Below are 26244 nucleotides of genomic sequence, written 5' to 3'. Positions count from 1 at the left end.
AAAGACTCATTTTAAAAAAATCAATTAATTACCAGTATTTATATGCTACCAGATAGCGTATTATTAGTTTCAGAGTAGAGTTTAGTGATTCATTAGTTTGCCTGTAACACCCAGTGCTCATCCCATCACGTGCCCTCCTCCATGCCTGTCACCCGGTGACCCCGTCTCCCCACCCCCCACCCCTCCAGTGACCCTCAGTTTGTTTCCTGGAGTTAAGAATCTCTCATGGTTTGTCTCCGGCTCTGATTTCACTTTGTATCAGATGTCTTCCTTTGATAGTGATCTACTCATTTTTTCCTATTTTTTGCTGCATTCTTAGCATTGTGAATATTTAGCTTGTCATCTGTCTCTGGTGAGTCATCATGTTTCCTATTCTGTAGATAAAAAGGAAAGGCCGTAGAGAGCATTTCTGCCTGGATCAGAGGTTGGCCTTAACCTCTAGCACCACCTCTGCCTTGGGCTGAATCCTCTAGCAGAGGGTTGAATCTCTGTATCCTTTTTCTCACCCCCCTGCAGTATTTTTAAGACCAGTCCTCCGGTTGTCTGGCTCTAATTGCTTGGGTCTGCCCAGCCCCTCCCGCAGAACATTCATTTCCCACGGAGCCCTGGCTCCCTCAGAGGCCTCCCCAGTTCACTGGACCACTGGGCTGACCAGGCTCCGCCCGGGCCTGCAGGCTGGCGGATGGAGAGTCAGATCCTGATTCTGAGGCGCACCATCCTGGAAACGTCGACAACATATTTTAACCCTTCCAAGCTGGGGGCGCCTGGGTGGCTCAGTCAGTCGAGTGTCTGGGTCTTGATCTCAGCTCAGGTCTTGATCTTGGGGTTGTGAGTTCAAGCCCTGCGCTGGGCTCCGTGCTGGGCCTGGAGCCAACTTAAAAAAAAAAACAACAAACCACCACAACAAAAACCCTTCCAGGCTGAAATTTTCTCCCCTGTAAATTAAAGATAATAGTAGCATCCATCTTCCTGGATGGATTCTTTCAGCCATCCTGCCCACCCTGACTCATCGTCCAGTCTGCATCAGGCATTGTTTCAGGTACTAAAGACAAAGGTGGTGAACGAAAGAAAAACAATCTCTGTGTGCCTGGAACTGACCTTGCAGATGGAGTCAGGCAAACAAACCAACAACTCTGCGTATATTTGAATTGTATCTGGGTGACGGGCACTGAGGAGGAGGGCCCTTGAAGGGATGAGCACGGGATGTAATGCTGTATGTTGGCAAATTGAATTAAAAAAAAAAGTCTAAAGAAATGAATTGTATCTATGTTTCTATGTTTTCCTCTCTGAATTTGAGGCAGTAAGCATTCACGAATAAAAACGGAGAGGATAGGGGACGAGCTGCTGGAAGTGTCAGCTTATTGGGGTGGCCGATGGGGGCCTCTCCCAGGAGGGACTGTGGGAGGAGCCAGCGGGTGGCCCGGGAGTGTGGGACGAGGCAGGATCCTGGCTGCCAGACTGCAGACTGCGGAGAAGAAAGGCCCCAAGGTAGGATTAAACAAGGTCATAGGGACGAGGGTCCCAAGTAGACAAGGGTCCCAAGTGGCCAGGGCACCAGTGAGCCGCGCTGGGTTTACCAGGCCATCGGAGGGAAGCAAAGGGGCCAGGCTCAGACTGCCGACTGCCCTTCCCCAATCCTGGCTCAGGGGTTTATTGGTTGGCATCATCCCCTCTCCCATTCCCAGGGCCCCGTGGGGAATGCACAGCACCCCGCCGCCCCCGCATCTGCCCCCACGGGGTCCCTCCCGCCTGCCATGGTGCTTCCGGGGTGGGCACCTTGGGTGAAATTCAAGGACTGCAACTACTTTTCCCTCCGCGCCAACCGGCACCTAGAACGGGCTCTGCCTGCAGTGTAGACTGTGAGCTGGTGTTGACCTCGGGTGGGGGGAGGGTGGCTCAGCCCGCCGTCTCCTTCCTCCACCCTCAGAGGGAGAGCGGCCTGATGTGGGTCTGGAACAGGACAAGCAGAAGTGGCCTTGAAAATTTGGGTCCCGGGCGACTCATGCGTCCTTCCCTGCTCTGGACAAGGCTTTGCGGCTCCCAGGGCAGCTTCCACCCCGAGAAAGGCGGCCTCTACTATGACATTTTCCTCCAGGTCACTTTGCAGCCTACGTCTTCCACCCCGGCTCTCTCCACTGACGTCACCTGCCCCCGGATCGTCCCCTCCCTCGCCGCTTCCCCCGCACACCTTTCAATACCCAGGGCTGGGAGGGAGGCCAGGGTTCAGTCTGGACGCCTGAATGACCGACGGGATTTTTTTGTCATAAATGCGACTTTATTATTTTCAAGTACATACGTAGTACCTCGAACTAATGTCTTACAAAATGTCACTGAGTGAAGGTCTTGCGAGTGTTTCTTGAACAAACACAGGAGAATTGATGAATAGGCCATGCACACGCTACTTCTACGTAGATATTCCTAAAGTGCCTCCAAAGTATACTTTTAGGTGGACTAGATATGCCATCCCTAGCAATGTGGTTTATGCTTTTAATTTGCTAAACAAATGCCTTTTCTTTTTTTAACTGACGGTGCAAAGGTAAACTTTGTCCATAGTCAACAGATCTCAAACTTCTCAGGCCCAAATTCATGTGGTTTCCCATTTCGTTTTCCGAGCTGGAGCGACGACTCACTTATTTCAAGGTATTTCTGATAAGGTAAAATTCCAGTGTAGCGAAGGGGGAGCCCCCCGGGGGTCGTCCACGGGCCTCCCTCCCTCTGCCTTGGGTCTTCCCTTTGGCCCCTCAACTGGGTGTCTCTCCCGGGCTTCCCAGGGCTTCTGGGCTGGGCCTAGAGGAGGGGCCGAGCTGCCTGCAGAGCGGAGCTGTTGGATGGGGGTAAGGGGAGGGCAACGCAGTGTCTCCCAGGAACCTGAAACCAACTCCCCGCCCTGGGAAGCGGGGTTAGTGCTCCCACAAAGGGGGGGGGGGCGTTCACCTGGGAGGAACAGCCCTCCCAGCGCCTGATCTCTTCTTGTCAGGAGGTTCTGAGCAGGCTGGTGACCTAAGCTGGTTCTGCATGTCCCTGGGCCGCGGGAAGGTCCTGGGAACGTCCTCCACCCCGATTGCAGCTGGTGGCCGGGGACTTCAGGGAATGAGGCAGCTTCGTGGGGATGGACACAGCAGGGAAGGGGGTGGCAGGGGCAGGTGTCCCTCTGGGCCCAACACGGAGCCTCTGAGGACCTAGCAGCCTGGAGGCATGAGTGAGAGGACAACGCTGCTGGAGCATCTGGGACACCTGGGCCTCAGGACCCAGAAGGCACGAACCCGGGTGGGTGGGGACTGCACAGGGCAGGGGTGCGGGATCCCAGCGGGGCTCCTGGGTTCTCTGGCTGCCTTTGCCACTACTCTGATGACATTTGAATTGGGTCTGCTGGCAGGAAGCTCTAAAAGGGCAGGACACGGGGCGGAGACACCGCACATCAGCTGTCCTGTCCTGGCACTCTCTTCCCCGCTCCCTTTGCCACGTCCCTCCTCGGCCTCCCACGCCCCTGCCCGCCCTCCTCTGGAGGCTCCTAACCAGCCTCGCCTGCCTGCGGAGGACTGGCTTCTACAATCAGCTTCCCTTTCCGGCCTGGCACTCCTTAGGAGGAACTGTGTCTGATCCCAAGGGGCACGGGCGGCAGTTGGCAGGAAGCAAACGAGGGGTGGACTGGACGGTGGGGTGAGGCGAAGAGGCGGAGGGGCATTGGTGATCTGAGACAGTCCCCTCTTCCCAGTTTAGACAGGTCCCTGGCCGGGAAGGGGGGGTGTTGATGCGTTCTAGCAGGAGGCGGGTTTGCGGGGGCAGTCGACAGCGGGGGGTGGGGAAACCCTCAATTCCTCGGAAAAGTGGACAACAGGGTGGAGCAGTGGAGCAGGATCTGGGAAGGACCCTAACGTGTGGTGTCTAAGCCGATCGTTCATAGTTAGGTCTACAAGGCAATCGCCCCGAGCTTACGTGCCCGCTGCCCCCAGCTTAGCCTGCTGAGCGGCTCATTGTCCCTCCCCGGACCCTCCCCCAGCACCCCCAGTCTTCTGCGCATCACCATTCCCTGCACCGCCTCCAGGCGCCCCGGCCTGAGCCTGGTCCTTCTTCTGAAGGCTCAGTAGTAGGTCTCCTTCTCCACCCAGCCTGTGGGAGAGATGGGGGCACCGCGTGAGTTCACGGGGGCGGGGGGGGACAGAGATCCATCTCCCTGGGCTGGGGGCTCACGGCCATGCGCAGCACAGGCCTGGGGCAGGAGCCCCGGGATCCCAGGGAGGGCGAAATCAGGGTGCAAGGGAGGGCGGACGTCAGGGAGTGGAGGCCCCGGGTTAGGGGAAGGGAGAGAGTCCTATTAGCACAGAGCGGCGCGGGCACAGAGTGGGCTGCGCAGTAACAGGTGACTGTAAAGGGGCGACCCCCCGGTGGCTGTGCAGAGACGTGGCCGTGGGGTTGACAGCTCACGATTCTCCGGAAGTCAGAAATATGGATTTTATGTGAAAGCCCCTAATTTTAGTCATGGGGCCAATTGAAAAACACAGCCACACAATAAAGGGCGGACCAAACCAAACAATATCCACGGGCGTATTTGGCTCAGAGGCCATCCGTTCTCAACTTCCAGGAAGTGGCCAAAAATGCTTGTTGGAAGAAAAAAAAACAAACTTGATTGTTGCTCTGGAACTGGGAGGCCTGGGTTCCAGCGCTGGCCCTGCTGTTCTTTGCCTTACAACCCCAAGCAGATAAATTCCGCTCTGCACCTGTTGGTTTCTGTAGATTGTGGAGGGGGAAGGGGGTGCCCTGCAATCCAGGGGGCTGGCGGAACCTGAGGATCACCTGTCTGTTTGGTGGGAGGGAACCTGGGCCTGTGAGGAGGAGGCAGGGTCAGGGCTCCGAGGACCTGGGGCCCCGGGATCTGGGGGCTGCAGGGGAAGAAGGCGCGAGGATATGCGGTAGGAGCGGTTGGGTGCTCGGCGTCCTGGGGGGTGGGCAGCAGCGGGTCGCCCTGGCAGGCGGCGGGCAGGGGTGCTCACCACCGGGATAGCGCCGCAGGATGAGCTTCCGGACCTCGTCGTAGATGAAGATGAGGAGGCTATAGGGGAAGGCACAGAACCACCAAGTGACCCTGCACCAAACAGAAAGGAGAGTGTGTCAGGGGCGTCCCGGGCGGTCACGCCAAGGAGGCTGTGAACACCGGAGCCCGGGTCCGGGGGGCCGCGCCGGGGACACACTCACTTGAGCGGGTACATGCGCAGGGCCACGCCCATGCCCGGGCAGTAGGACAGGAAGGCCGCCAGCGCCGTCTCCTCCAGCAGCCCGAAAATCAGAATCTTGTTCCTGGAGAGGCAAAGAAAGGAGGTAGGCGGTGCTGGAAGGAGGGGTGCGGGGGCAGGAGATGCAGGGGGACCCCGGAGACGGGAGGGACAGAGGCCCCGAGCAATGTCCGGATGGTTAGAGACACCCCCACTGCCCTCTGCGTGCAAACACCCTCTTCCCGGGCTAGACGGCTGGACGGCTCCTTCGCAGGTTCTCTTTACTTTTCCTGCCTGCTGACCTCAGCTCTGATTATTGCCTGTCGCACACGCAGTCACCCAGCAGGTAAGTGTTTCCAGCGTGTGGGCCTGGGCCGACGACCTCTGTGCGGGGGATGCTGTGCTCCCCACGAGCTTCCGCCCCAGAGGGGGGCCGCCCCATGCGGCCTACGGCCTGGCAACGGCTCCAGGCACATACTTGCTAAGTGACATGTTCAATAAAGCGGAGAGATGTGAGGAAGGCACCCAGCCAAGAGGAAGCCGTCGCTCCCCGGAAGGTGAATGCTGGAGATGTACGCGCACGACGCCAGGACCCAAACGCAGCGTAGAGCACTGTCCTGGGAGCCTCTCTGGGACTCTCCACTTTCCTCTCTTACGTGCTATTAACTTCACCAGGGTTTTGGCATCTTGCTTCGTTCCCCACACTGAGAAATTGTGTCAAAAGTGCCCTGGGGGGTGCTTGTGCTCGAGGAGGACCCTGATTCCTCCAGCGCTAACCACCGTCCACGCCGCGGTCACCGAGTGATCGCTGAGCACCAACAGGGGCCAGACCCCGACAGGCTCCCGCCCGGTGCCGTCGCCAAGAGCGTGGGCCCTAGAGGCCGACCTGGGTGACCTCGGGCACGTCATGTAAGCTTCTTGGGGTCTCTGGTCCAGAAAATGAAATCAGCACCTACCTCGCTGAGCTATTGTGAGGGTAAACGACGTGTTTGAACGACAGCACGCCGACTGGCACCTGGTGACTGACGCGCTAAGGACGCACCGAGCCTGTCCCCGGGCAGCTCCCAGCCCCCAGGAGGGTGACACACTCTGCAGGGCGGACGCTATGAGCCTGAGCTCCCTGTATCCGGGGGAGCGCGGGGCACCTGCACTTAGGGCTGGGCAGGGGGGGACGCGGGGGGGTGGACGCGGGATGCAGGAGGGAGGATGGAGGAGGGAAGATGTGTGGGAAGATGAAGAGGAAGGGAGAGGGCAGGGAACCTTAAAGCACCGGATTAGGAGCAAAGTGAAAACTGGTCAGAAATGGTGCTCGGACCGCTTCCTCCTCAGCCACCCATTTCAGGCTGGGCTGTGGCCGTGCGAGTATCCGGGCAGGTGCAATGAGATGCTCTGCCCCCGGATGTGGCCACGGGGCAAGGGGGCCTGTGGGGGGTGGGGGCCCGGCTCTCTGCCGGGAGCGGGGGCCGGGGGCGCTCACTTCATGCCCTGCTGGAAGACCGAGTTGCGGCGGGTCTTGCAGATGATGAGGTCAGCCCACTGCACGACCACGATGCTGGCGAAGAAGGCCGTGTGGCAGGTGAACTCCACCACCTTCCGCTGCTCGTAGGTCTGCGGGGCGGGCGGGCAGCGTGAGAGGCGGCCGAGGGGCAGGGGGCGGCGTGCTGGGGGCCCGGTCGAGCCCTGGGCGGGGGGCACCCTCAGCAGCCACTCCCGCAGGCGCCGAGCCTGCCCTCCCGGCCCCGGCGTCCACAGCCGAGGCCCCACGCACCCACTCCTGCCCGTAGCTGTCCTCCAGGTCGTTCATGGACCGGTCGTCCCAGTCTAGGCGGATTCCCAGCAGCCGCGATGGCAGGAAACCGTTCTCTGCCAGGATGACGAAGTAGGTGAAGAAGCCACCCAGGGCCTGGATCATCCCTGCGGCGGGTGGGCAGAGGGCAGGCCCGGTCAGAGGAGGAAGGGGGGGACCAGCCGCTCGGGCCACAGACGACGTCCGGGGCCCTCGGGGGGGTGGCCGCTGGCCTGGGATGTGCCCGTGGCTCCTCCGTCCAGCAGAGGGGCAGAGACTGCCCTCGGGCCCCCCCAGGCCCCAGGGCCCCGCCGCACCGATCTGTCCGTAGGCCATGCTGATGAGCCTCTCGTTCACCAGCTTGTCGGTCTGCGGGTTCCTCGGCTGCCGCTTCATGATGTCGCTCTCGGCTGCCTCGTAGGCCAAGGAGATGGCGGGGACCTGCGTGCGGGCGGGTGCGGGGAGGACGGCGGTGGAAGGGAGCCGACAGGTGCAGGGGGTGGTCAGCGGGGGGGAATCTTCGATGCCCTTCGGCACGTGCTGCTAAGACCCTATTATTTTTTTTTATTTATTTTTTGCTAAGACCCTATTATGGTGCGGGTCTTGGCTTCTGTTCCCTCAACCATGGCAGCCCGGCCAGCGGCCCTGGGGCGCCTCTCCCTCTCGAGCCGCCCACCTCCACCCCCGGCGCCGCTCCACCCTGGCCTCACCATGTCTGTGCCCAGGTCGATGCAGAGGATGGTCACGGTGCCCAGAGGCAGGGGGATGTTGGCGATGATGAACAGCAGGAAGGGGGTGATCTCGGGGATGTTACTGGTCAGGGTGTACGCGATGGATTTCTTGAGGTTGTCAAAGATGAGGCGGCCTGGGGGAGGTTCGGGGGGCATCAGGGGGACAGGGGCCCCTCCGCAGCCCCAGCCCCTGAAGCGAGGCTGCCCATGTTCCCCAGAGAGGGAAGGAGACTCTGAGCTTGAGGGGAGCCAAAGCGGGCTGCAGGGGCCTGGAATCCCGGGTTGGCTCTGTGTGGGGGTAAAGGCCCGGGAAATGGGGTGCTGGCCTCCACCATGCTGGGTGCCAGCTCGGCCCACGAGGCCCCTCACCCTCCTCCACGCCCGTGACGATGGACGCAAAGTTGTCGTCCAGCAGGATCATGTCGGCGGCCTGCTTGGACACGTCGGAGCCCGAGATGCCCATGGCGATGCCGATGTCGGCCTTCTTGAGCGCGGGGGAGTCGTTCACGCCGTCCCCGGTCACCGCCACGATGGCCCCCTGGGCGAAGACACAGCCAGAGCGAGGAGGAAGCCCGTCCAGGCCCGTCCAGGCCCGTCCAGGCCCGGCCCCGTGCGGCGCCCGCTCACCTGCCTCTGGCAGCCCTCCACGATGATGAGCTTCTGCTGCGGGGACGTCCGCGCGAACACGATCTCCGTGTGGTTCTTGAGGATCTCGTCCAGCTGCTCCGACGTCATGTCCTTCAGGTCCGAGCCATGCACCACGCACGCCTTGGCTTCCCTGGACGGTGGGAGCAGAGGTGAGTCCTCGCCGCCGGGCCGCAGGGTCCCCGCAGAGGCGGGGGCACGGTCCCCGTCGCCCTCTCCCTGTGGCCTGTCTGTCCCATCTTTCTCGGAGGAAGTGAGGCGACATCGTAGCCCAGCAGAGTCGTTGCTAGGCAACGTGCCGGTTTTCTCACCCATGCCTCACCCCCGTAGCCACCCTGCAGTGTGGTTTGTGCCCTAAATTTCTAAATTTGTAGTTGAGAGAGTGGAGGCTCAAGGCCGCCGTAACACGGCATCTCTAGGGTCACGCGGTGAGCTAGTGGCACAGCCTGGACACGCTCGGGGCTGAGAGGCCGGCCGCTGGGGTGTCACAGGTACGGCCTGCAAAGCTCCCAGGGAGGTGTTCTGTGGATGGGGCGGGGTGACCGGGGACGGGGCCTGCGGAGGCCTCACCTGGGGTTGACCTGGCTGACGGGAATGTTGAGCCTGGCTGCAATGTCCTCCACGGTCTCGTTGCCTTCGGATATGATGCCCACCCCTTTGGCGATGGCCTTGGCTGTGATGGGGTGGTCCCCGGTCACCATGATCACCTGCGAAAAGGAGAAAAGAGAGGAGAAAAGCAGTGCTGAGGGCCTCTCCCCAACCCACTCCTTCCCGTAAGTCAGACAGAGCCAGACTGAGAGATCCCAGCCACGCTGGGGGAACTGCGTGTGCGCGTGCGCCCGTGTTTGGTGGGGACAGGCTGTACTTGGGGGTCAGAGATACTGTGTTTGGGTGGAGGAAAACCTCCCGACGAGTAACGAATTCACCAGGGTCCCTCGGCAGAGGAGCCTCAGAGGCTGGCTGTCCTGGGATACGAGGCTATCAGGGCTCCAAGGGCCCTCATGTTCCCAGAAAGGGCCCATGACTGTCTGTGTCCAGGCTCACGTCCACTCTGGTCGCTGCGGCCGTGCAGCCGGGCAGGGCAGGGTGAGGGCACAGCTGCCGCCCCGGCCTTCCACCACCCCTTCTCCGCGTGAGAAGAAGCTGATCCGTGCAGAGTGCATGGAGTTTGGTGGGGAGGGTGGCTGGCATCTGCGAGGTGGGCTACGGAGCGGCCTGTCACGGGCGCGGGGGGATCAGAGCCAGATGGAGGAGCGTGTGCACCTGCGGGTCTGTGGGCAGATCCCACGGACCCCGAGGAGCCAGCCCCTTCAGGGCCCCGCGCCCCCGACGGCAGGTTTGCAGCCCTCATCCCGCCTGACCCCTCTGAGCACCGGGGAGCATCCACCACCCCCTCCTTGAGAGCCGGCCCCACGCGGTCTGCACGGACTCTGTTACTCCCGGGTCCCTTCCCCGCTCGTTCCAGCTCTTTCCCGCATCCTCAGGGTGGCCGCCAGGTGGAGGGGAAGGGGCGGCAGGCCTGAGCCCGCACGCACACTGGCCTTGCCCCCTCCCCGCTGGCCCAGGGTGGGGACGACCCCAGCTTCCCGGGTCGTCGTCGTGAGGAGTCAGGGACACTGGGTGGGCGCCCAGCAAACGTGAGCTGTGACTTTCTCCCCCTCCTGCCCTGGTTCCTCTCTCTCGACGTGGCCCACGACCGGTGGCCCTGGTTTCACCCTCATCCCTGTGTCCCCAGGCCTGCTACAGGTCTTGAGCTGCACTCGGGTGCCCACCAGCCTCGCTCTCTGGCCCTGACCCTCTGTGCTGGCCTCTAAGCTTAGCCAGCTTTCCCGGGGATGTCTCTCCCTGGGCATCTACTAGACGCTTCCCACGGAGGGTCAGAACTGAGCTCGAGGTGCGCTTGGCCACCCCGCCAAGCCTGCCCTCTGCCCCCACCTCCACACTCTTCCCTCCCTTCATCCCTGCACCTTCCTCGCCGACCGTGTCGGCCTGGTCACCGTGTTCTCAGAGTGTTTTTCAAAAGGGACCCGTCGCCTCCACCCCTTTGCCACCCTGGTTCAGATGTCGCCCCTGCTGGAACCACGGCAACGGCCTCTCTCCCTGCATCCTGCCTCTGATCCTTCTCCAGATGCACCCCCCTCCACTGGGGGGGCCTCCTGCAAGCTGGATACCTGTGGCTCCCTGCGGACCCCAGGATCAAGCCCAAGTCGGGCATCTGAGCAAAGCCCTTCCACGTGGCCCCAGCCCACGCCCCGGTCTCCTGTGCTCCCGCCCCACGCACCTGCACCCCGCATGCCTTCTCATGGCGTCAGGCACGCACTGTCCCTGACCTTGACAGCCTCCCTCTCCCTGCCTCACAAAACACCGCGGCCTTCGAGGCCCAGATCGAGTATCAGGCTCTCTGTGAAACACTGCCCAGTTCTCCGCGGCGGAATTAGCTGCTCCCCGCTCTGAGTGCCCGGAGGTACTGTCCCCAGGCCCCCGTGCAGGTTCCGGTCATGGCCACAGGCAGCCCGATGTGCCGAGCACGGCTTGCCAGACGCTGGGCCACGCTTCACATACCTGATCCACCCCTTACCGGCAGTTTTATTTTGGGAAAGCGACTTACCCACTCTGAGTCTCAGCTGGTTTTATTTTTAAATGGGGATGATGACGCCTACCTCGGAGACTGAGTGATTGGGGTTGAGAAATCCCTTATACACACACGCACACGTCTACACACTGTGTTTCGGGGTGATAGCAAACGGCAGGCTGCCTTGCTTCACATCCCGGCTCCAACCACTGAGGAGCGTGCTACTTGGTGCCTCAGTTTCCCTTTTCTGTTGTAAGGGAAAATCCCAGTGCTGACTCATCAGGTGCTTGTGGAGATCAGATGAGCTCATGCAGGCTGAGTGCCGAAAACACTGCCTGGCTCCTACGAGCGGCTGTTTGTATTATGGGAGCATCTGGGCCGTGGCAGGTGCCCACGACCCTGGCTGTCGGGCGGTTCCGTGATTAAGTGTACAGGCATTTGTTCCCCTGAGAGCCCGTGAGCTCCAGAGGCCAGGCACCACGTCTCCGTCGTCTCACTATCCCCTGGCCCTCAGCAGACGGGCAGCCTGAGCTGCTCTGGTGTCAGCTGAGATGCTGGAAAAAGAGGAGCGGCCACGGCACGGTGCCTGGCTGTGAGATGGGGTGGGGGTGCTGAGGAGGTGCCTTGGCTCCGCGGGGGAAAGGGCTTACATCTCCGCTGGCCTCCAGCTTTGGGCAGCTCCTGGTCCACAGGTGCTCGAGATAAATGCTTGCAGAGTGGGGAACACAAGTGGCAGGGAGGGTGCTCACCGAGCAGCAGTTGCAGGTGGACACAGGGACCTAGGAGAGGTGTGCCTGGGGGATGAGGACCACAGCCAGCTGATGGGCGCGTGGGGAGCACGTGGGCGCCGGCAGGAGCCTGCTCGTCCCACTCCCGGGGGCCGAGAGAGTGGGCCTAGTCGGGAAGGTAGGACGGCCCGATCCCCGAGACACAAGCGCCAGATCGGCTCCGGGTCAGACTAGCAAGAGTGGGGGAGGGGATGTGCCTGGTCGCTGTCCCGAAGGGACGGGGCCAGAGCTCGGGGCGGGCTGGCTTTCCCTGCCGATGCACAGATTCTCCTCTTAGCTGGCGGGAAGGCGGCCCCCAGGACCTGGGTGTCCGCAAGGCAGCAGCCCGCCCCTTGGCCCCTGGCGTCTGGGAGGGAGGACGGGAGGGCGGGGCCCGTACCTTGATGCCAGCGCTGCGGCACTTGCCCACGGCGTCTGGCACGGCGGCCCGGGGAGGGTCGATCATGGACATGAGCCCCACGAAGCAGAGCTTCTCGGTGGGAAAGTTCAGCTCGTCCGTGTCAAATCGGAAGCCCCGAGGAAACTTCCCGGAGGGCAGATTCAGTTGACAAAACCCTGAATTGGGCAGGAGGGAAGAGTGAGCGCAACCAGGTGCCCCCAGGCCCTGGCCGGGGCGCCGCGGAGGCCCAGAGCCCCTCACCCAGCACGCTCGCCCGGCGCCTCACCCAGCACGCGCTCGCCCAGCCCGCCCAGCTCCATGTAGGCGTTCTGGAAGGCGTCCTGCATCTCCTTGTCCAGCGGGATCTCCTTGCCCTGCACCAGGATGGTGGAGCAGCGGTCCAGGATGCGCTCCGGGGCCCCCTTCATCACCAGCACGTGGCTCTGCGGGCTGTCTTCTCGCTCGTGGATGGACAGCTGGACAGAAGACAGGCCGTTAGGGATGGGGCCGGACTTGCCCCAGGGCCTGCCAAGGGGACACGTCCTCTGGTCTGTCAACTAGTGTCGACGGAGGGAGAGCCGGCGTGTGAGGGGGCGTTTGTCGTGCCAGCCCTGTAACCCGAGAGCCACCTGCCCGTAGACACTCATTTGCCTCACAAGTAGGTACCAAGATCAGTTAAGAGAGGCGCGTGCGAGGGGCCGGGTGGCTCTCTCGCCAGCACCCCACCACCGTGCTGGTCTTGGGGTGCTCCCGCAGGGCAGCTGAGGCTGCCTTGTCGGCACTCAGCGGGTGCCAGCAGCCCGAGGGACGCCCCAGGGAAATTTCAGAGGTGTGGCCGACCCCACAGCTGAAGGGATGGCAGGCTGAGGCCAGAGCTGGGAGGCAACGGGGTTTAGTGAGGATGGCAGTTTGGAGGTCAGGGTCATTGTCACCAGACACAGAAACCGCCGGGGTTCCTGGGGGACACGCAGGGGCAGGGCCCTCAGATGCCCCCACCGCTCACAGGCTTTGTGCGCCCCGCTCATGTCAGCCCCTCCCCCGCTCCTGACCCGGCACCCCAACCGGACCTGGTACTTGTTGGTAGAATTGAAAGGAATCTCCGCCACCTTGGGGTTCCGGTCCCTCATCTTCCTCACGGAGCCACAGGACAGCTCGATGCACTTGAGCAGAGCCGATTCGGAGGCATCACCCGCTGTGTCCCGCTGCCAGAGGGGAATTCAGTGTCACACGGGCGGGGGTGGGGGGTGGGGAGCGCCGAGGGAGGGGGTCCCGGAGCCTCGAGGCTGGCAGAGGGTGCGAGCACAGGAGCCGGGCATCAGCAAGGCGGGCGGGCCGCGGAGGCGCCCCCGGCTCCCTACCTTAGACACCGAGATGTTCTCCTGTCCGGCCTTGAAGACGGCCCGGTTGCAGAGACCGGCGATCCGAGATAGGGCTGTCCACGTGGGGGATCGCTTGTCGAACGTGGCCCCTGGGAGGGAGGCAGAGAGGGAGATCCGGGAGCCTGGCTCCCCTTCCCGGCCCCTGTCTGCTCCCGCCCTCCCCGTCGTGGGCGTCGCGTGGGTGCCCTGGACGCCCCCGCCCCCGTGGAGTGCCCTCTCACCAGACTGATCTTCCGTGGTGTCCGCTTCATGGATCTGGTTGTCGAACCACATGTGGGCGACGGTCATGCGGTTCTGGGTGAGGGTGCCCGTCTTGTCGGAGCAGATGGTGGACGTGGAGCCCAGCGTCTCCACCGCCTCCAGGTTCTTCACCAGGCAGTTCTTGCGCGCCATGCGCTTGGCCGTCAGGGTCAGACACACCTGGGACAGAGGAGAGTAAGGAGGGCTAAGGCCGGAGCCGGAGGGGTCCGCGATCTCGCCCTGGACCAGGCCCTGGCCCTCCTGCCTTCATCCCGGTCCGCAGACACCCGGTGGGACCTCCGTGTGGGGGGTGGGTGTGTTCCGTTTCAGAACTGTTGAACTGACACCATGGCTGTGTATTTAGGTGAAAAGTCCAGCCGGGAATTGAAGATACGAGGCCTGAGCCCCAGAGCGGGCCCCAGAGAGCTGGGCCGAGGGGTGTGCGAGTGGTGGTGGGGGGGTGAGCTCACTCCAGGGGTGGGGAGAGCGGAGTGGGGGGCCTGAGGATCAGGGTCGGGGTCGGGGTCGGGGTCGGGGGAGGAGGAGACCCTGCAGAGGACAGAGGGGAACCAGGACGGCGACATGTCACAGACGGAGGGGAGAAGTCCGGGAGGGTGGGCAGCGGTGCCGTGTGTGGGCAGAGCCATGGAAGGCCCCGAGGAAGGGTCACCGCTGGGTTTGCCAGTTAGTCATCGGTGACCTCTGAGGGAGGCTTTGCGGCAGGGTGGGTGGGGACAAGCTGCAGAGCGCGGTGGACAGCGCGGCGGGGGGTACAGGGTGGCGAAGAGCTCTGGGGGAGCCCGTGCACCCCAAGGCGCAGCCCTACCGGGGATTTTTCAGGCTCAGACTCTGAGCCATGTCTTAGATGACAATCTTACGAGTGACTTTAGGGGCTGGAAGGGAACAAATTGCCCAGATACCATTAGGCTCTAGCGCCTTCGAGGAAAGGGAAGCAAGACCCTCCCTCCCTCCCTCCGCCGGCGGCACCTGAGCCCAAGCCACTCACGGTGACTGTAGCCAGCAGCCCCTCAGGCACGTTGGCCACGATGATGCCGATGAGAAAGATGACAGCCTCCAGCCAGCTGTAGCCCAGGATGAGCGAGAGCACGAAGAAGGAGACCCCCAGGAAGACGGCCACCCCCGTGATCAGCTGGATGAAGTGCTCGATCTCCATGGCTATGGGCGTCCGCCCCACCTCCAGGCCCGAGGCCAGCGTGGCTATGCGGCCCATCACCGTCCGGTCACCTGTGGCGATCACGATGCCCCGGGCCGTGCCTGCAACACAGAGGGAGCAGGGGCTTGAAGTCCCACCCTACCCCTTGGAGAAGCAGAACCGCTGCAGAGTAAACGAGCCTCAGGTGGGACCTGCAGGTCACCCCGTGGCGACCGTGCCTCCCGCGCTGGCCACCCCCCTCCCCCCCGCCGTCCACCCCCAGCACAGACCGCCAGGCCCAGACTCCGGCAACCACATCTCGTTTTCCCTTAACACTTGGGCCTGAGAAGAGACCTTGCAGAGAGACTCAGATTCAAGCGGAGGAGGTGCAAGCAGTGAAATAAGTGTTGCTCCAGCAGCTCAGTAAAATCTGGCTCCTGCTTGTTAGGATCCAAAAGTACATGATGTTATGTTTTCTGTGTGGTCTGAAGATTTTCTCTCTCCGCCTAGGGCCAGAGAATCCACAGAGGCAGCCAGGCCGGCAGACGCCCCCGGGGCTCCCGGGGAGGGAGCCGTGAGGGAAAGAGCGGGTGTGCGGGGGCCGGCCAGACCCGGTCCACACTCTTGCTTGGGTTCCCGCCCGGGATGGCTCTGATCAGGAGCTGCAGGGTGCCGTGACACACCTGGCCGGCGCCCGGCGCATAGTAGGCGCTCAACACGTGCCCCTTCTATTTAATATTTCTCCTTCCTCCAAGCCCATTTCAGAGAAGGCAAGGCGCGTATCCTACCAGGCATTTTTACCAATTGTGGGAAATGTGGAGCAGCTTTCAGAACCTCAGTACATTAGAAATTGAAGAGATTTCATGTGCTGCGACTTTCATTGTAATCCCAACTTGCTAAAGGATTGGGAGAAGCTCCGAGAGGGGAGCCCGAGTGGGCATCTAGCTCCTGATTTCAGCTCAGGGCACGATTTCAGGGTCCCGGGATCGAGCCCCACGTCGGGGCTCATCAGTCCCCGCTGAGCAGGGAGCCTGTGTGAGATTCTCTCCCTCTCCCCCTCACCTCCCCACACATGCTCTCTCTAAAATAGATGAATCGTTTTTTTAAAAAATTGCTGGGAGAGACATGATACACCGAGGAGAGGTGAGAATCAGCGAGGGAGGGGCGTGGAGGCAGGGCTTGCAGCCTCCTCCAGCCCCCGTCCCCCGCCCGAGGTCTAGCCGGTCCCCCTTCCTCTCCAGCTCTCGCCATCGGCCCCTCTCCAGGAGGCACAGCCACAGCGGGCAGGAGTTTGGGGTGGGCTTAGTCTCCTGCCTTTACGTGGTGGCAGCGCAGGGAGCTCCCGCTGGGCCTGGCTCGTCTCCAGGACCCTGTATGGAGATGGGGTGTCCTGGGCAGCCCGAACCTCCCAGCCTCCTGACTGGGCAAAGCAAGAATGAGACAGGTGAGGGGCTGGTCCCAGAACCAGGAGAAATGGAAGTTCAGTCCAACCATGACTCGTAGGCGTCAAGGCTGACAGTGCGTGCTGCCTACTGTGTGTGTCTGTGTGCCTCTGTGTTGTGTTTTGTGTATTGCGTGTGCGTGTGCACGGAGGTCGTGGCCCGACCTGCAAGCACTGGGATCTGCTCGGTCTTGCCGTAGACGGCCCTCAGATCTTCCTGTTGTGGGGGGGTCACTTCCACGGAGCCAGGTCCCCCAGCCTGTAATATTCAGGCCCCCCTCCCGCCCCGGGTCTGGGAGCAGACTGGGGAATCAGGGTCCCCCGCACCCTGGGCTGGAGGTCTGACAAGTGAGCACAATCGCAGTCCCCTGGGGATTCAGGGCGGAGACTCTCCCCTCAGTCTGGCGAGGACGGGGAGCTCCCAACCAGCCAGCTTCTCACCTTCCACACAGTTGGTGGAGAAGAAGCAGATATTGCGGGTCTCCAGGGGGTTCTCATGCGTGAACTCGGGGGAGCGGGTCTGGGGCTCCGACTCTCCCGTGAGCGATGAGTTGTCCACCTGAGGAGGAAGCAGGTGCGTGGTCAGCGGACGGGCAGACACGGGTGTGCACAGCTGTCTTCTGGCTCCAACCACGCTCGACCCCGTGGCTCCAACCACGCTCGACCCCGTGACCCCAGGGACAAAATCACACTTGTGCTCATCACGTATTTAGAGCATTAGCTATTGTCCCTGCTCTGGTTCGGAATCCTGGCTGTCCCCGACTTCTTATGTGACCTTGGGCTGGTTACTTAACCAGCAAAACCTCCACGTACTCGTCTGCAGACTGGGGACCGTAACGGGCATCCCTGTGTCACACACCCATGAGGGGCGCCTCGGACACGAGGGTCTGAGAAAACGCCGCCGCCTGGGGTTGCACCTGGCACCACCTGCGGCCTGTGCCGCAGCCCCGCAGGATGCACTGCTCTGCGGAGAGAGGTTAGATGGTGTGCACACCTAAGGGGCATCTCACACCTAACGACACCCACCACGCGGCTGCGATCAAGTGGGAATCAAACAAGCCCAGGGCATGGTGCGTGCCCAGCACAGCCTCCTGACACTCTGTGTACACAGTGGGAGACCAGCTGGGCCGGGCGTCGCGGGGGCCAGGGCCTCCTAGACCTTCAGCCTCTTGCCGGGGTCCCCCAGCGGTGTGCGGCCTGCTTCTTAGGGCCGCCGGGGCCCCCCGCCACCTCCTTACCTTGCAGCCGTGGGAAGAGATGATGCGCAGGTCCGCAGGCACGCGGTCGCCGCCCTTCACCTCCACCAGGTCTCCTACCACCACCTCCTCCGCGTTGATCTGCATCTTCTCTCCTTCCCGCACCACGAGGGCTTGCTGGGGGGTGGGGGGCAGGAGGCTCATGCTCTCCGCTGCCCATGGCCCCCCCCCGCCCCCCGGCCTCCCGCAGGCCCCCCGGGCGCCCTGGGCCATGGAGCGAGGTCCGGGCATGGAGAGCGGGAGCCCGGGTCTGGGAGCGCGAGGAGCTCAGGAGCTGGGACCCTCGGCGAACCCTGGCGCCAGCCCGGAGCCCCGCGGGTCTACCTGAGGCACCATGTTCTTGAAGGAATCCATGATCTTGGAGCTCTTGGCCTCCTGGTAGTAGGAGAAGCAGCCGGTGACGATGACCACGGCTGCCAGCACCACGCCCAGGTAGAGCTGGGGAGGAGGAAGCTGTGAGGCACCTGCAGCCCGGGAGGGCAGCCGCCACTCGGACCCCGGGCCCCGGGGACTTTGCCTGTGGCTGGGATGACGGCGGCGGAGAGCCCTTCTCCCCAGCCTCCCACTCGTTCTCCTGAGAAGGGGGGGACTGTGGGCGTTGCCGGGACTAGGACTTCTCTAGGGGCTGAGGCTCCGGGGAGGCAGCCAAGCCCACGCAGGCGGGAAGGAACAGGGACGGGCTGCCTGGAAGGCAGGGGCCTGTGGGGCTGGGACCGGACGCTCTCGCTCCCTGCCCTCAAGCGTATCGGGCCTCGGGGAGGACGGCGGAGCCCGGGGCCCGGCTCACGTTGTCGTTGGATGGCTCATCCTCCATGGCCGCCTGGATGCCGTAGGCCAGGAAGCAGAGGATGGCCCCGATCCACAGCAGGATGGAGAAGCCCCCGAACAGCTGGCGACAGAACTTGACCCACTCCGGGGTTGTGGGGGGCGGGGTGAGGGCGTTGGGCCCATCCCGAGCCAGGATGTCCTGCGCCCGCTGGTTGGTGAGGCCCTGAGGGAGCGGGGAGAGGAGTGTGAGCGCGTGTCCACACTCGTCCCACGGCCCCTCGGCAGGGCCACGATGTCCGCAGGGAAAGACCCCACCGCTCGGAAGGGGCAGGGGAGCCTCGGGAAAGGCCACGCGGAGGAGCTGACATTTGGCCCCGAAGCCCGTGGATGCGTGGACTGTGCCCCAGCCCCGGGGTCCTTGGGTTGAGGCCCCTGCAGGTCAGGACACAGGCTCCCCGCGGACACAGCGGCGGTCCCCCCGCCCCGGGCCTTCCTTCACACCCTTTCCAGCGAGCGTTCAAGGAGAGGCCGGCGCTCCCGACCGCGAGTGTCACGCGGCTTTGGTAACGGGTGGCCTCCCCGACAGCCTGGCCTGTACCCCCGCCTCCCCCCACCCCCCCCCGCCCACCGGCCCAGGCGGTCCCGTGTAGCCCGCGCGCTGACGGAGCCTCGCTCCGCGTGGGGCATGCGAGCTCTGCAGCACGTCCTTTCCTGCTGCTGGACTTCGAGCCCCTGGAGGGCAGAGGCCGCTTAGTTACCCTTCCATCTGTGCACTCATCTATTTAATAAATGTGCCTTGAGCGCCTACTGCATGCGGGGTGCCGTCGTCGGCTCTGGGGACCCAGAGAACCCCTGCCTTGGGGGGCTTACGACCTGGTGAGGTGACACATGATCAGGAGATATCCCTTCCAGGCCATGAAGAAAAATAAAATAAGGGGAAGGAACGGGGCTGAGGGCGGGGCGGTGGGCAGGGTATTTTCAAAAGGGAAGTCAGGGAGGGCCTGCAGGAGGAGGTGTGTGCACAAACTACCATCATGGATGCTTTGTGTTTCAGAAAGATGGGCTTGCTGTCTGTGCCGCTCGCGGGGGTCTCCTCGAGTCACCCCGCATCAGGAACAGGCGTACAACAGCTTCCCCGGGTGGGCATCAGGGAAGTGTACTTGGAGCACTTGTCCTGCCGCGGTGCCCATGGCGGGCGCACGGGTCACCCTGAGAGCGGTGGGGTTACCTCACCGTTTCACAGGTGTCCCTTCCCTGAGACGTGTGTCCCTTCAGGGGCAGAGGACAAGCCCCACCTGGGGAGCCCCTGGGGCCTGGCTGCCAGGTGCACAGGGGAGGGGCTGTGGCCTATGCAGCAGGGGGTCTGGGTTCGAGTCCTGCTCAGCGCTCAGCTAGTCACAGTCTGCGGGTCCCAGGGCTGGGATTACAGCTCAGAGGCCCTGCCTGCGTGGGTCCTCCGGTCGTGGGCACCCTCCCCCAAGGTGACCTTCCACTCACCTTGGACAGGTCCACTTGGTACTTGCGGCCCAGCTCATCCAGGGACAGCTTGTGGTCGTCCTGGGGGGACAGTTGAGTTACTCTGGGGCGGGAGGCTGGGTACCGAGCCTCGAAGGCGTGTGTGGACGGAGGGGCCCGGGGCCGAGGCGAGGGACCCGGGGGGCGCTGGGCTACGGGGGCCCCTTCCCACGGCCTGCCTCACCATGGCCACCTCCTTCTTCAGCTCATCCAGCTCCTTCTCTTTCTGTTTCTTCTTGCCGCCCCCATTCTCCGCAGTGGTGGCGGCGGGCGAGTACTCACGGCCGGCCTGCAGGGGGAAGGGAGAGCCCCGAGATTCAGGGAGGCCAGAGACCCGAGCCTCTATGCCCCCTGGAAGCGGGAGTGCAGGCGCTGGGCCGGGGGTGGTGGGGTCAGAGGTAGCAACGGCCTGGCCCGGGGGAGGGAAGGGCGTGGGTGGAGGAAGGACCCCAGTCCTTCAGTTCCCCCACTAGTCGCAGGGCCACGGGCCCTATGTTGGAGGTTCAGGGAAGGCCGTGGGCCCCGGGGCTCAGGGGCTGCCTATTGTTGGGCTCTGCTAGGATTTTATTGGCTCAGAAAACCCTGCTGCTTAATACTGAACGGAACAAAAACTTTAAAAAGCAGCATCCTCCACTATTTAGAACACTGGCAGGCAGTGGCCAGGGTTGGGGGCCGCTTTGAGGTAGAGCAGCCTGTGGGGGGGCTTTGCCCCGACGCCAGGGACGCTGAGAGGAGCGGAGACGGCGAGGCACCTGGGGGGACAGAGTCTCTGGGGAGCTGGCGGTCTGGTGGTGAAGCTGGCGGTGCAATGGGCAGGGCTGATGGGCTGAGAGAAGCCATCAGCCAGGGGGTCTGAGCGAGTCCCAGAAGCGGGGACAGAGGGGAGCCACGGCCCGGTCCTGATCGTGGGCCAGCCCGCCTGCCTCTGGGCAAGGGGGTGGTCTGCACAGTATGAGGCCTCGAGACGCGATGGGGTGACAAGGAAACTGGGCCCCATTTGTCCAAAATACAAGAAATCAACTCTGAGGACACAGCTAAAACTCAAATGCTCTCAGGCCCTGGCATCCTGGGGGCCTCCGGGGAGACCCGGTGACCATGTCCCTGGAGCCTCGAGCGGGCCCGTGTTCCCTTCCCCTTCACGGCCTTCGTCCGGCCTCCTCCGAGCACCGGGCTCCCAGGCTCCACGGGGAGAACAGATTTCCCCTTCCGTGGGGTGGGTGGTGGGGCTGCTGGGGCCCTGGGGGAGGAGGGGGCAGGGAGGGCCTGGGAGCGCCCCCGCGTCCTTGTCATAGAAGGTCTGGATCTCTGTCCCCTGCCTCCTTCTCCACTGGGCCCTCAGGCCGTGTGAGGCTCTCAGGAACGAGCCTCTCTACACGCTGGAGTGTGGTGTAATTCATCTTTTTGTACAGACCAGACACCCGGGGGGGGGGAGGCGTCTGGGTGGGGGTGCAGTTGCTTAAGTGTCTGTCTCTAGGTTTTGGCTCAGGTCGTGATCTCAGGGTCGTGAGGTCGAGCCCCGCCTGGGGTCCATGCCCGGCATAGGGTCTGCTTAAGACTCTGTCTCTCCATTTTCTGCTCCTCCCCGTACAATAAATAAATCTTAAAAAAAAAAAAAAAAAAAAAGCCTGGACACTTGGATGGGATCTACAGCCAACGTATCTGTCCTTTTCTTACAGGATCGTGAGCATTCTTTAAAAGTAGACTTGTCTTTTAAAGGCAGTTGTGCGCTCACAGCAAAGCTGAGCAGAGAGTATGGAGAGTTCTCAGATGCCCCCTGCCCCCCTGCCCCACTGTCAACACTCCTACCCACCCCCCGAGGGCGCATTCGTGGCCGTCGGGAACCTACTCTGGCCCCTCGGTATCACCCAGAGTCCAGAGCTGACAGGAGGGCTCGCTCGTGGCGCCAGCCACTCTGTGGGTTGGGACAAATGCGTCCTGACGTGTGTCTATTGTAGCTCCCTCCCCCCCCAAGTGGTTTCACTGCCATAAAAATCTGTGCTCGTGGATAATGCACTTTTCCCCCCATTGAAGACAGGAGCAACCCTGGGAACGCGGCTGCAGCCGCTGCCCTCGTCAGGCGGGATCACGAGGCCTGTGCCCGCAGAGGGAGCCGTCTGAGCAGGGAAATTGGGCACAGGCAGGGGGCTCAGGGACAGGGGGACACCGTTGTCCCCACCTGCTTCCATAGGGAGCACCAATGAATCAAGTATGTCTTTGGCGTCCTGGAGGCTGAGCATCTTGGGGAGACGGAAGCGGCCCAAGCGGAGAGGGGAAGGGCTCCTGGGAAGTTGTCTGACCCCCTCCCCAGGAGACCTAAGCGGGGGGCTCATTGGGTGGGATGGAATCCCGTGTTTTGGGTTCACCAACGCTCCCCGTGCTGGGACCGAACTGTGGGTTGGATGGAGAGCAGAAGAGGGACCAGAGGTGAGACATCAGGCCAGACCAGCTTCAAGGGACCCTGCAGAGCGTCGGGGGCAGGAACAGGGCCTGGGCGTCGGGGTGGGGGTGCCGGGGGCTGTGGCCGGGGGCAGAGGAGCAGAGCCCCGAGAATTTCCATACATTCAGACATGAAATAAAGTTCGTGAAAATTAGAATCCAATTGGCAGCCGGTGCGCTGGGGGCACCTTGGGTGGCGGCCGGAGTGAGCATCCCCACGCAACACCCCTTCTCCTGAGCCCCCACCCTGTTCTCCCCGAGGCCTGCACAGAGCTGGGGACACACAGCCCCCTCCCCCTCCCGTCCTGGCAAGGATCTCAGGCTCTGCAGCCAGGATCCTGCGGAGATTTGGGGCCAGCGGGCTGCCCGGGGAAGAAAGAAAGAGAGGAAGCAAGGACCCCCCCCCCCGGGCTCCCCCCACCACGAGTCCCCCTCTCCGGGTCTTGAATGCTGAAGGAGAACAGAGAGTTCTTTCTGAGGGAGCCAGAGGCTGGGACAGAGTGGGGGCAGCTGGAAAGCAGCCACGCTCCCCCCACCGCAGCCTCGTGGTGGCAGCTGGAGCGGGTTGGGCGCTCTCCTACCACTGCCATCCCTGCCCCCAGCTCCCACGCTGCCCTTCACGGCCACAGGGCGCAGGGTGACACTCAGGCCTGGCTTTGTGGTGCAGATGTAGGGAAGGAGACAGGAGACAGAGGAGCCCTGGCACTGCCCTGGCACTGCGGTCAGGGGCTCTCCTGGCAGGTTGAACTCCAAGCTCCAGCCCTAAGCACCCCCATTGCCCCCCAGCCCGTGCCTCCCAGCAGAACCAGGTCCGCTCCCCAGCCTGCCATTGCCTGCGCACAGCTGGGGGGGTGGGGGTCGGGGCCGCTGGCAGGAGGGCAGAGCCCCCAGGCAGTGGGGTCCCTGGAAGAAATCAAGGTCGAATTGCGTCCGTCTGTCCGTCCGGAGCAGGATCTGGTGGGCTGAGCCTCCCTGCTCCAAGGGGGACCAGCGGAGAGGAGACCTCCCCTGGCTCCCTGTGCTGGGCTGGGGGCTCCGGGCTGGGGGCAGCCCGGCCTCTCCTCGGCGACCCGCATGTCAGAACAGGACATGCCAAGGTTCAACTGAGGGTCCCAAGTGGCCTGCCTTCCCAGGGGTCAGCATGGGGGTCGGGGTGGGGGGCAGCGGCTTGCAGAGCCCCGCTCATCCCCACACGGGATGTGTGCTCCCACGTGCCCGGAGGCCTGCAAGGTTCTCACAAACCTGCCTTCTGAGGCACACACCGGAGCTCACCCTGGAACAAGTGTGTCAGCTCTGGCCTATGGAGAGCACGTGTGTCACACACACACACACACACACACACACACACACACACACACACACCGGTTCTATTTATAGCTCCTACCCCAGCTCACGGACCCTGGTGTCCAAGCTCAGAGTTTTCCCAGCTGCTAAACCCAGCGCAATAACACGTCCTTGTGTGACCCCTCCCTGGGCCCAGAAGCTCCCCCAGGCTCCCCACGGGCACCCCTGTGCCTCCGTGCCCTCCCACAGCTCCCCAGACCCTTCCCCTCCGCCAGAATTCCACAAAAGGAAAGCAGCCAGGCGCAGTGTGTAAGGGATTGGGTGACTTTTCTCCATATGGAAATTTCATTTCCAAGAATCCAGAGCCCGGTCCCTGCCCCCCCAGCCCGCCCCACTCCACAGTTGTTAATCTTCCCCTTGGCATTCCCAGGGCTGCAGAGTGGCCCGGGCAGGGGTGGGCCGCGGGGGCGCAGGCAGCTCTCGCCAGCCCCTGGGAACGCGCTCAAAGCCCAGGCCACGGAGGATGACCGCCTGCGCTGCCAGGGGCTGGGGGCGCACGGCCGTCCCGGCACTCAGGGACCCTGGAGCTGGTGACTTGGGCGCCGTGCCCCCGGGCCTCTCCAACCGTGACCTGGACCCCCATCTTCTCGGGCTGGGTCTGCCAGAGGAATGGGTATTTCGGGGAGACGGGGTGGCACAGACAGGAGCATTCACGGAACCAGGTTCCCTTCGGCGGGCACACTGGGAGGCGCAGTGAGCCAGGGTCTGTCTAGGATGCGGGGAGACCAGGGATGGGGGTGTGGGGTAGGGTGGAGGGCCGTGGGCTTATCCTGGAGAGTGGTGCAGAGGGGGGCACTGGGGCATCTGAGCGCTGGGACCTGTGGACCGAGCACGTTTGTAGCTGGGAGACTCTCAGCGCAAGTCTGAAGGGCCAGCTTCTTGTGCCCCTCCCTTCGCACCCCTGCCCACCCCATCCTTCTTCCCTGCGGCCTCCCTCACCCCCCAGAGAGCCCTCCTCCTCCCTACAGGGCCGCGGCTCTCTTTGGGGATACTCACCCCACGGCCCATCTTGGGGCAGAGTGGCTGAGGGAGCCTAGACTGCACGGGTCACGGGGACCGTCCCGAGCCCCCGCCTCTGGTCCCGGAGGCCAGAGACCCCCGGCAAACAGACAGAGCCGCAGCGAGCCACGGGGTAGCTTTAAATAGGTCCCTCTCCCCCTCTCCCCCGCCTTCCCCTCCTCGGGAAAGAAACGTTTGTTGAAACAGGATCCCTGAGGACTCCTCCCCTCCCGCCCCTGAAGCAACAGGCGGCTGGACCATGGAAGGTCCATTTGTCCGGCTGTGCGCTCCCCGTGGCCGCCCCCCTCCCCCGGCCCACGGCAGCCCCTGCTGAGAGAGGCATGGGGGGGCGGGCAAGGCTGGAGCCGTGCGGCTGGGGACAGGCTGACGGGAACAGTCCCACAGCATCCCGGGTGCCACAGGCCACATGGCCCCACTGTTTCTCTTGTTTTCCCGGTAGGGAAACTGAGGCCCAGGGAGACAAATAATGTGAGTGGATAGAACAGAATCCGGGGCTCCTGACTCTGCGCCCAGCCTCCCAGAGAAAGAAGGAGAGACCGTTGTCCCCCCTGCAGAGGTTGTGGGGACGTGGGAACTGGGAAAAGGAGTCGCCTGGGAACCCAGGGCCACTGCCTCTGAGGCACCTGGGAAGGGCCCTGGGCTCAAGAGGCAGCACAATGCCTGCACGTGGAGGGGACGGGGTCTGGGCAAGCCCTCCCCGGGAAGCCCTCCCTGAGTCTGAGAATTGTGACTGTGGGGGGCGGGGGGCAGGCCGGGGGGCCAGGCAGGCAGGGGGGCCACCCTGGGGCCAGCCCGCGGACGGACGCACATCCACGGCAGCGGCGCGGGGTCCTGTTCACCCCTCATTACCAAGGGCACCTGCCGCCCCCTACTCCCCGTTGAGAAGTCCTGGGCCGGATCTCGTCCTGGGGTTGGCAGGTGGGAGGGAGGAAGCCAAAGCGGGGACAATACAGAGTTCCTCGGAGGCAGAGGCCAGAGCCCGGAACCAGAGCGGCCTCGGTCCTTCTCACGCTGGGGCAGGGAAGGCCGGTCTGCAGCGTGGAGGCTGGAGGTTAGACCGAGGACCGGAGTCCGCGGCGGCAGGGGAGCGGCGGGAAGTCCCTGGGAGTGGGGACGGGGCCTGGTGGCTGGAAGGGGTGTCTGTAACCCTGTAGCAGCTGGAAACAGGGGTAGAGAGGAGCTGGATCAGGACCAGCTCGGGGGGGGGGGGGGGTTGCCGTACATCTAATAAAGGAGCCAAAGAATGAGGGGCAAAGAGGGGAAGGGGAGGCCAGAGGGGGCAGATAGGAAGAAAAACTGTCCCTGGCATCCGGGAGCAGCGGGGGGCAGGATCTGCCTGGAGTGTCCCCATTTCTCTGGGCTCAGGGATGGGGTGGAGGGCAGCCAGCGGCGGGGGGGGGGGCAGGTCCGAGAACCCTGACCCCAAAGATGCAGAGGGAGGGGCGAGGTGCCCGCGGGGCTGGGTCCTCTGGGCCCCACTGGGAACTCCCCGCAGAGGGATTATTGAGCTCTTCAGCAAATCCACTCTCAGGGCGCAGGGCCCATGCCTGAATTCCCCAAATAACTGGCCCCCTCCGGGCC

General features: G+C 63.2%; 1 protein-coding gene and 2 long non-coding RNA genes across 3 annotated transcripts in view; 2 read left to right on the top strand and 1 right to left on the bottom strand.

Annotated features, from left to right (window-relative positions):
* Positions 1-1320: 1320 nt before the first annotated feature.
* LOC144307284 (uncharacterized) lies at positions 1321-3956 on the top strand. Its single transcript, XR_013374191.1, has 2 exons — positions 1321-1488; positions 1928-3956. It is a non-coding gene; the product is annotated as an uncharacterized LOC144307284 (long non-coding RNA).
* ATP1A2 (ATPase Na+/K+ transporting subunit alpha 2) lies at positions 2254-24799 on the bottom strand. Its single transcript, XM_077886906.1, has 23 exons — positions 24640-24799; positions 20048-20152; positions 19846-19905; positions 18368-18571; positions 17905-18018; positions 17563-17697; positions 16766-16883; positions 14737-15005; positions 13712-13910; positions 13470-13579; positions 13179-13313; positions 12398-12587; positions 12112-12287; positions 8943-9079; positions 8355-8505; positions 8097-8265; positions 7707-7861; positions 7314-7437; positions 6979-7124; positions 6688-6818; positions 5194-5295; positions 4992-5083; positions 2254-4110 (listed from the first exon to the last, which is right to left on the bottom strand). The coding sequence occupies exons 1-23, from the start codon at positions 24649-24651 to the stop codon at positions 4082-4084; spliced, it is 3063 nt and encodes a 1020-aa protein (XP_077743032.1). The 5' UTR covers positions 24652-24799; the 3' UTR covers positions 2254-4081.
* The window catches only part of LOC144307282 (uncharacterized), a 28335-nt gene continuing 10621 nt past the window's right edge, over positions 8531-26244 (top strand). Inside the window, exon 1 of the long non-coding RNA XR_013374188.1 lies at positions 8531-8863. This is a non-coding gene — a long non-coding RNA (uncharacterized LOC144307282). The remainder of the gene's footprint in view (positions 8864-26244) is intronic.

The sequence above is a fragment of the Canis aureus genome, chromosome 38 (assembly GCF_053574225.1).
Source record: "Canis aureus isolate CA01 chromosome 38, VMU_Caureus_v.1.0, whole genome shotgun sequence".
Taxonomy (NCBI): Eukaryota; Metazoa; Chordata; class Mammalia; order Carnivora; family Canidae; genus Canis; species Canis aureus.
The sequence above is the reverse complement of the archived record's forward strand: the minus strand, read 5'-3'. Positions and strand labels throughout refer to the sequence as shown.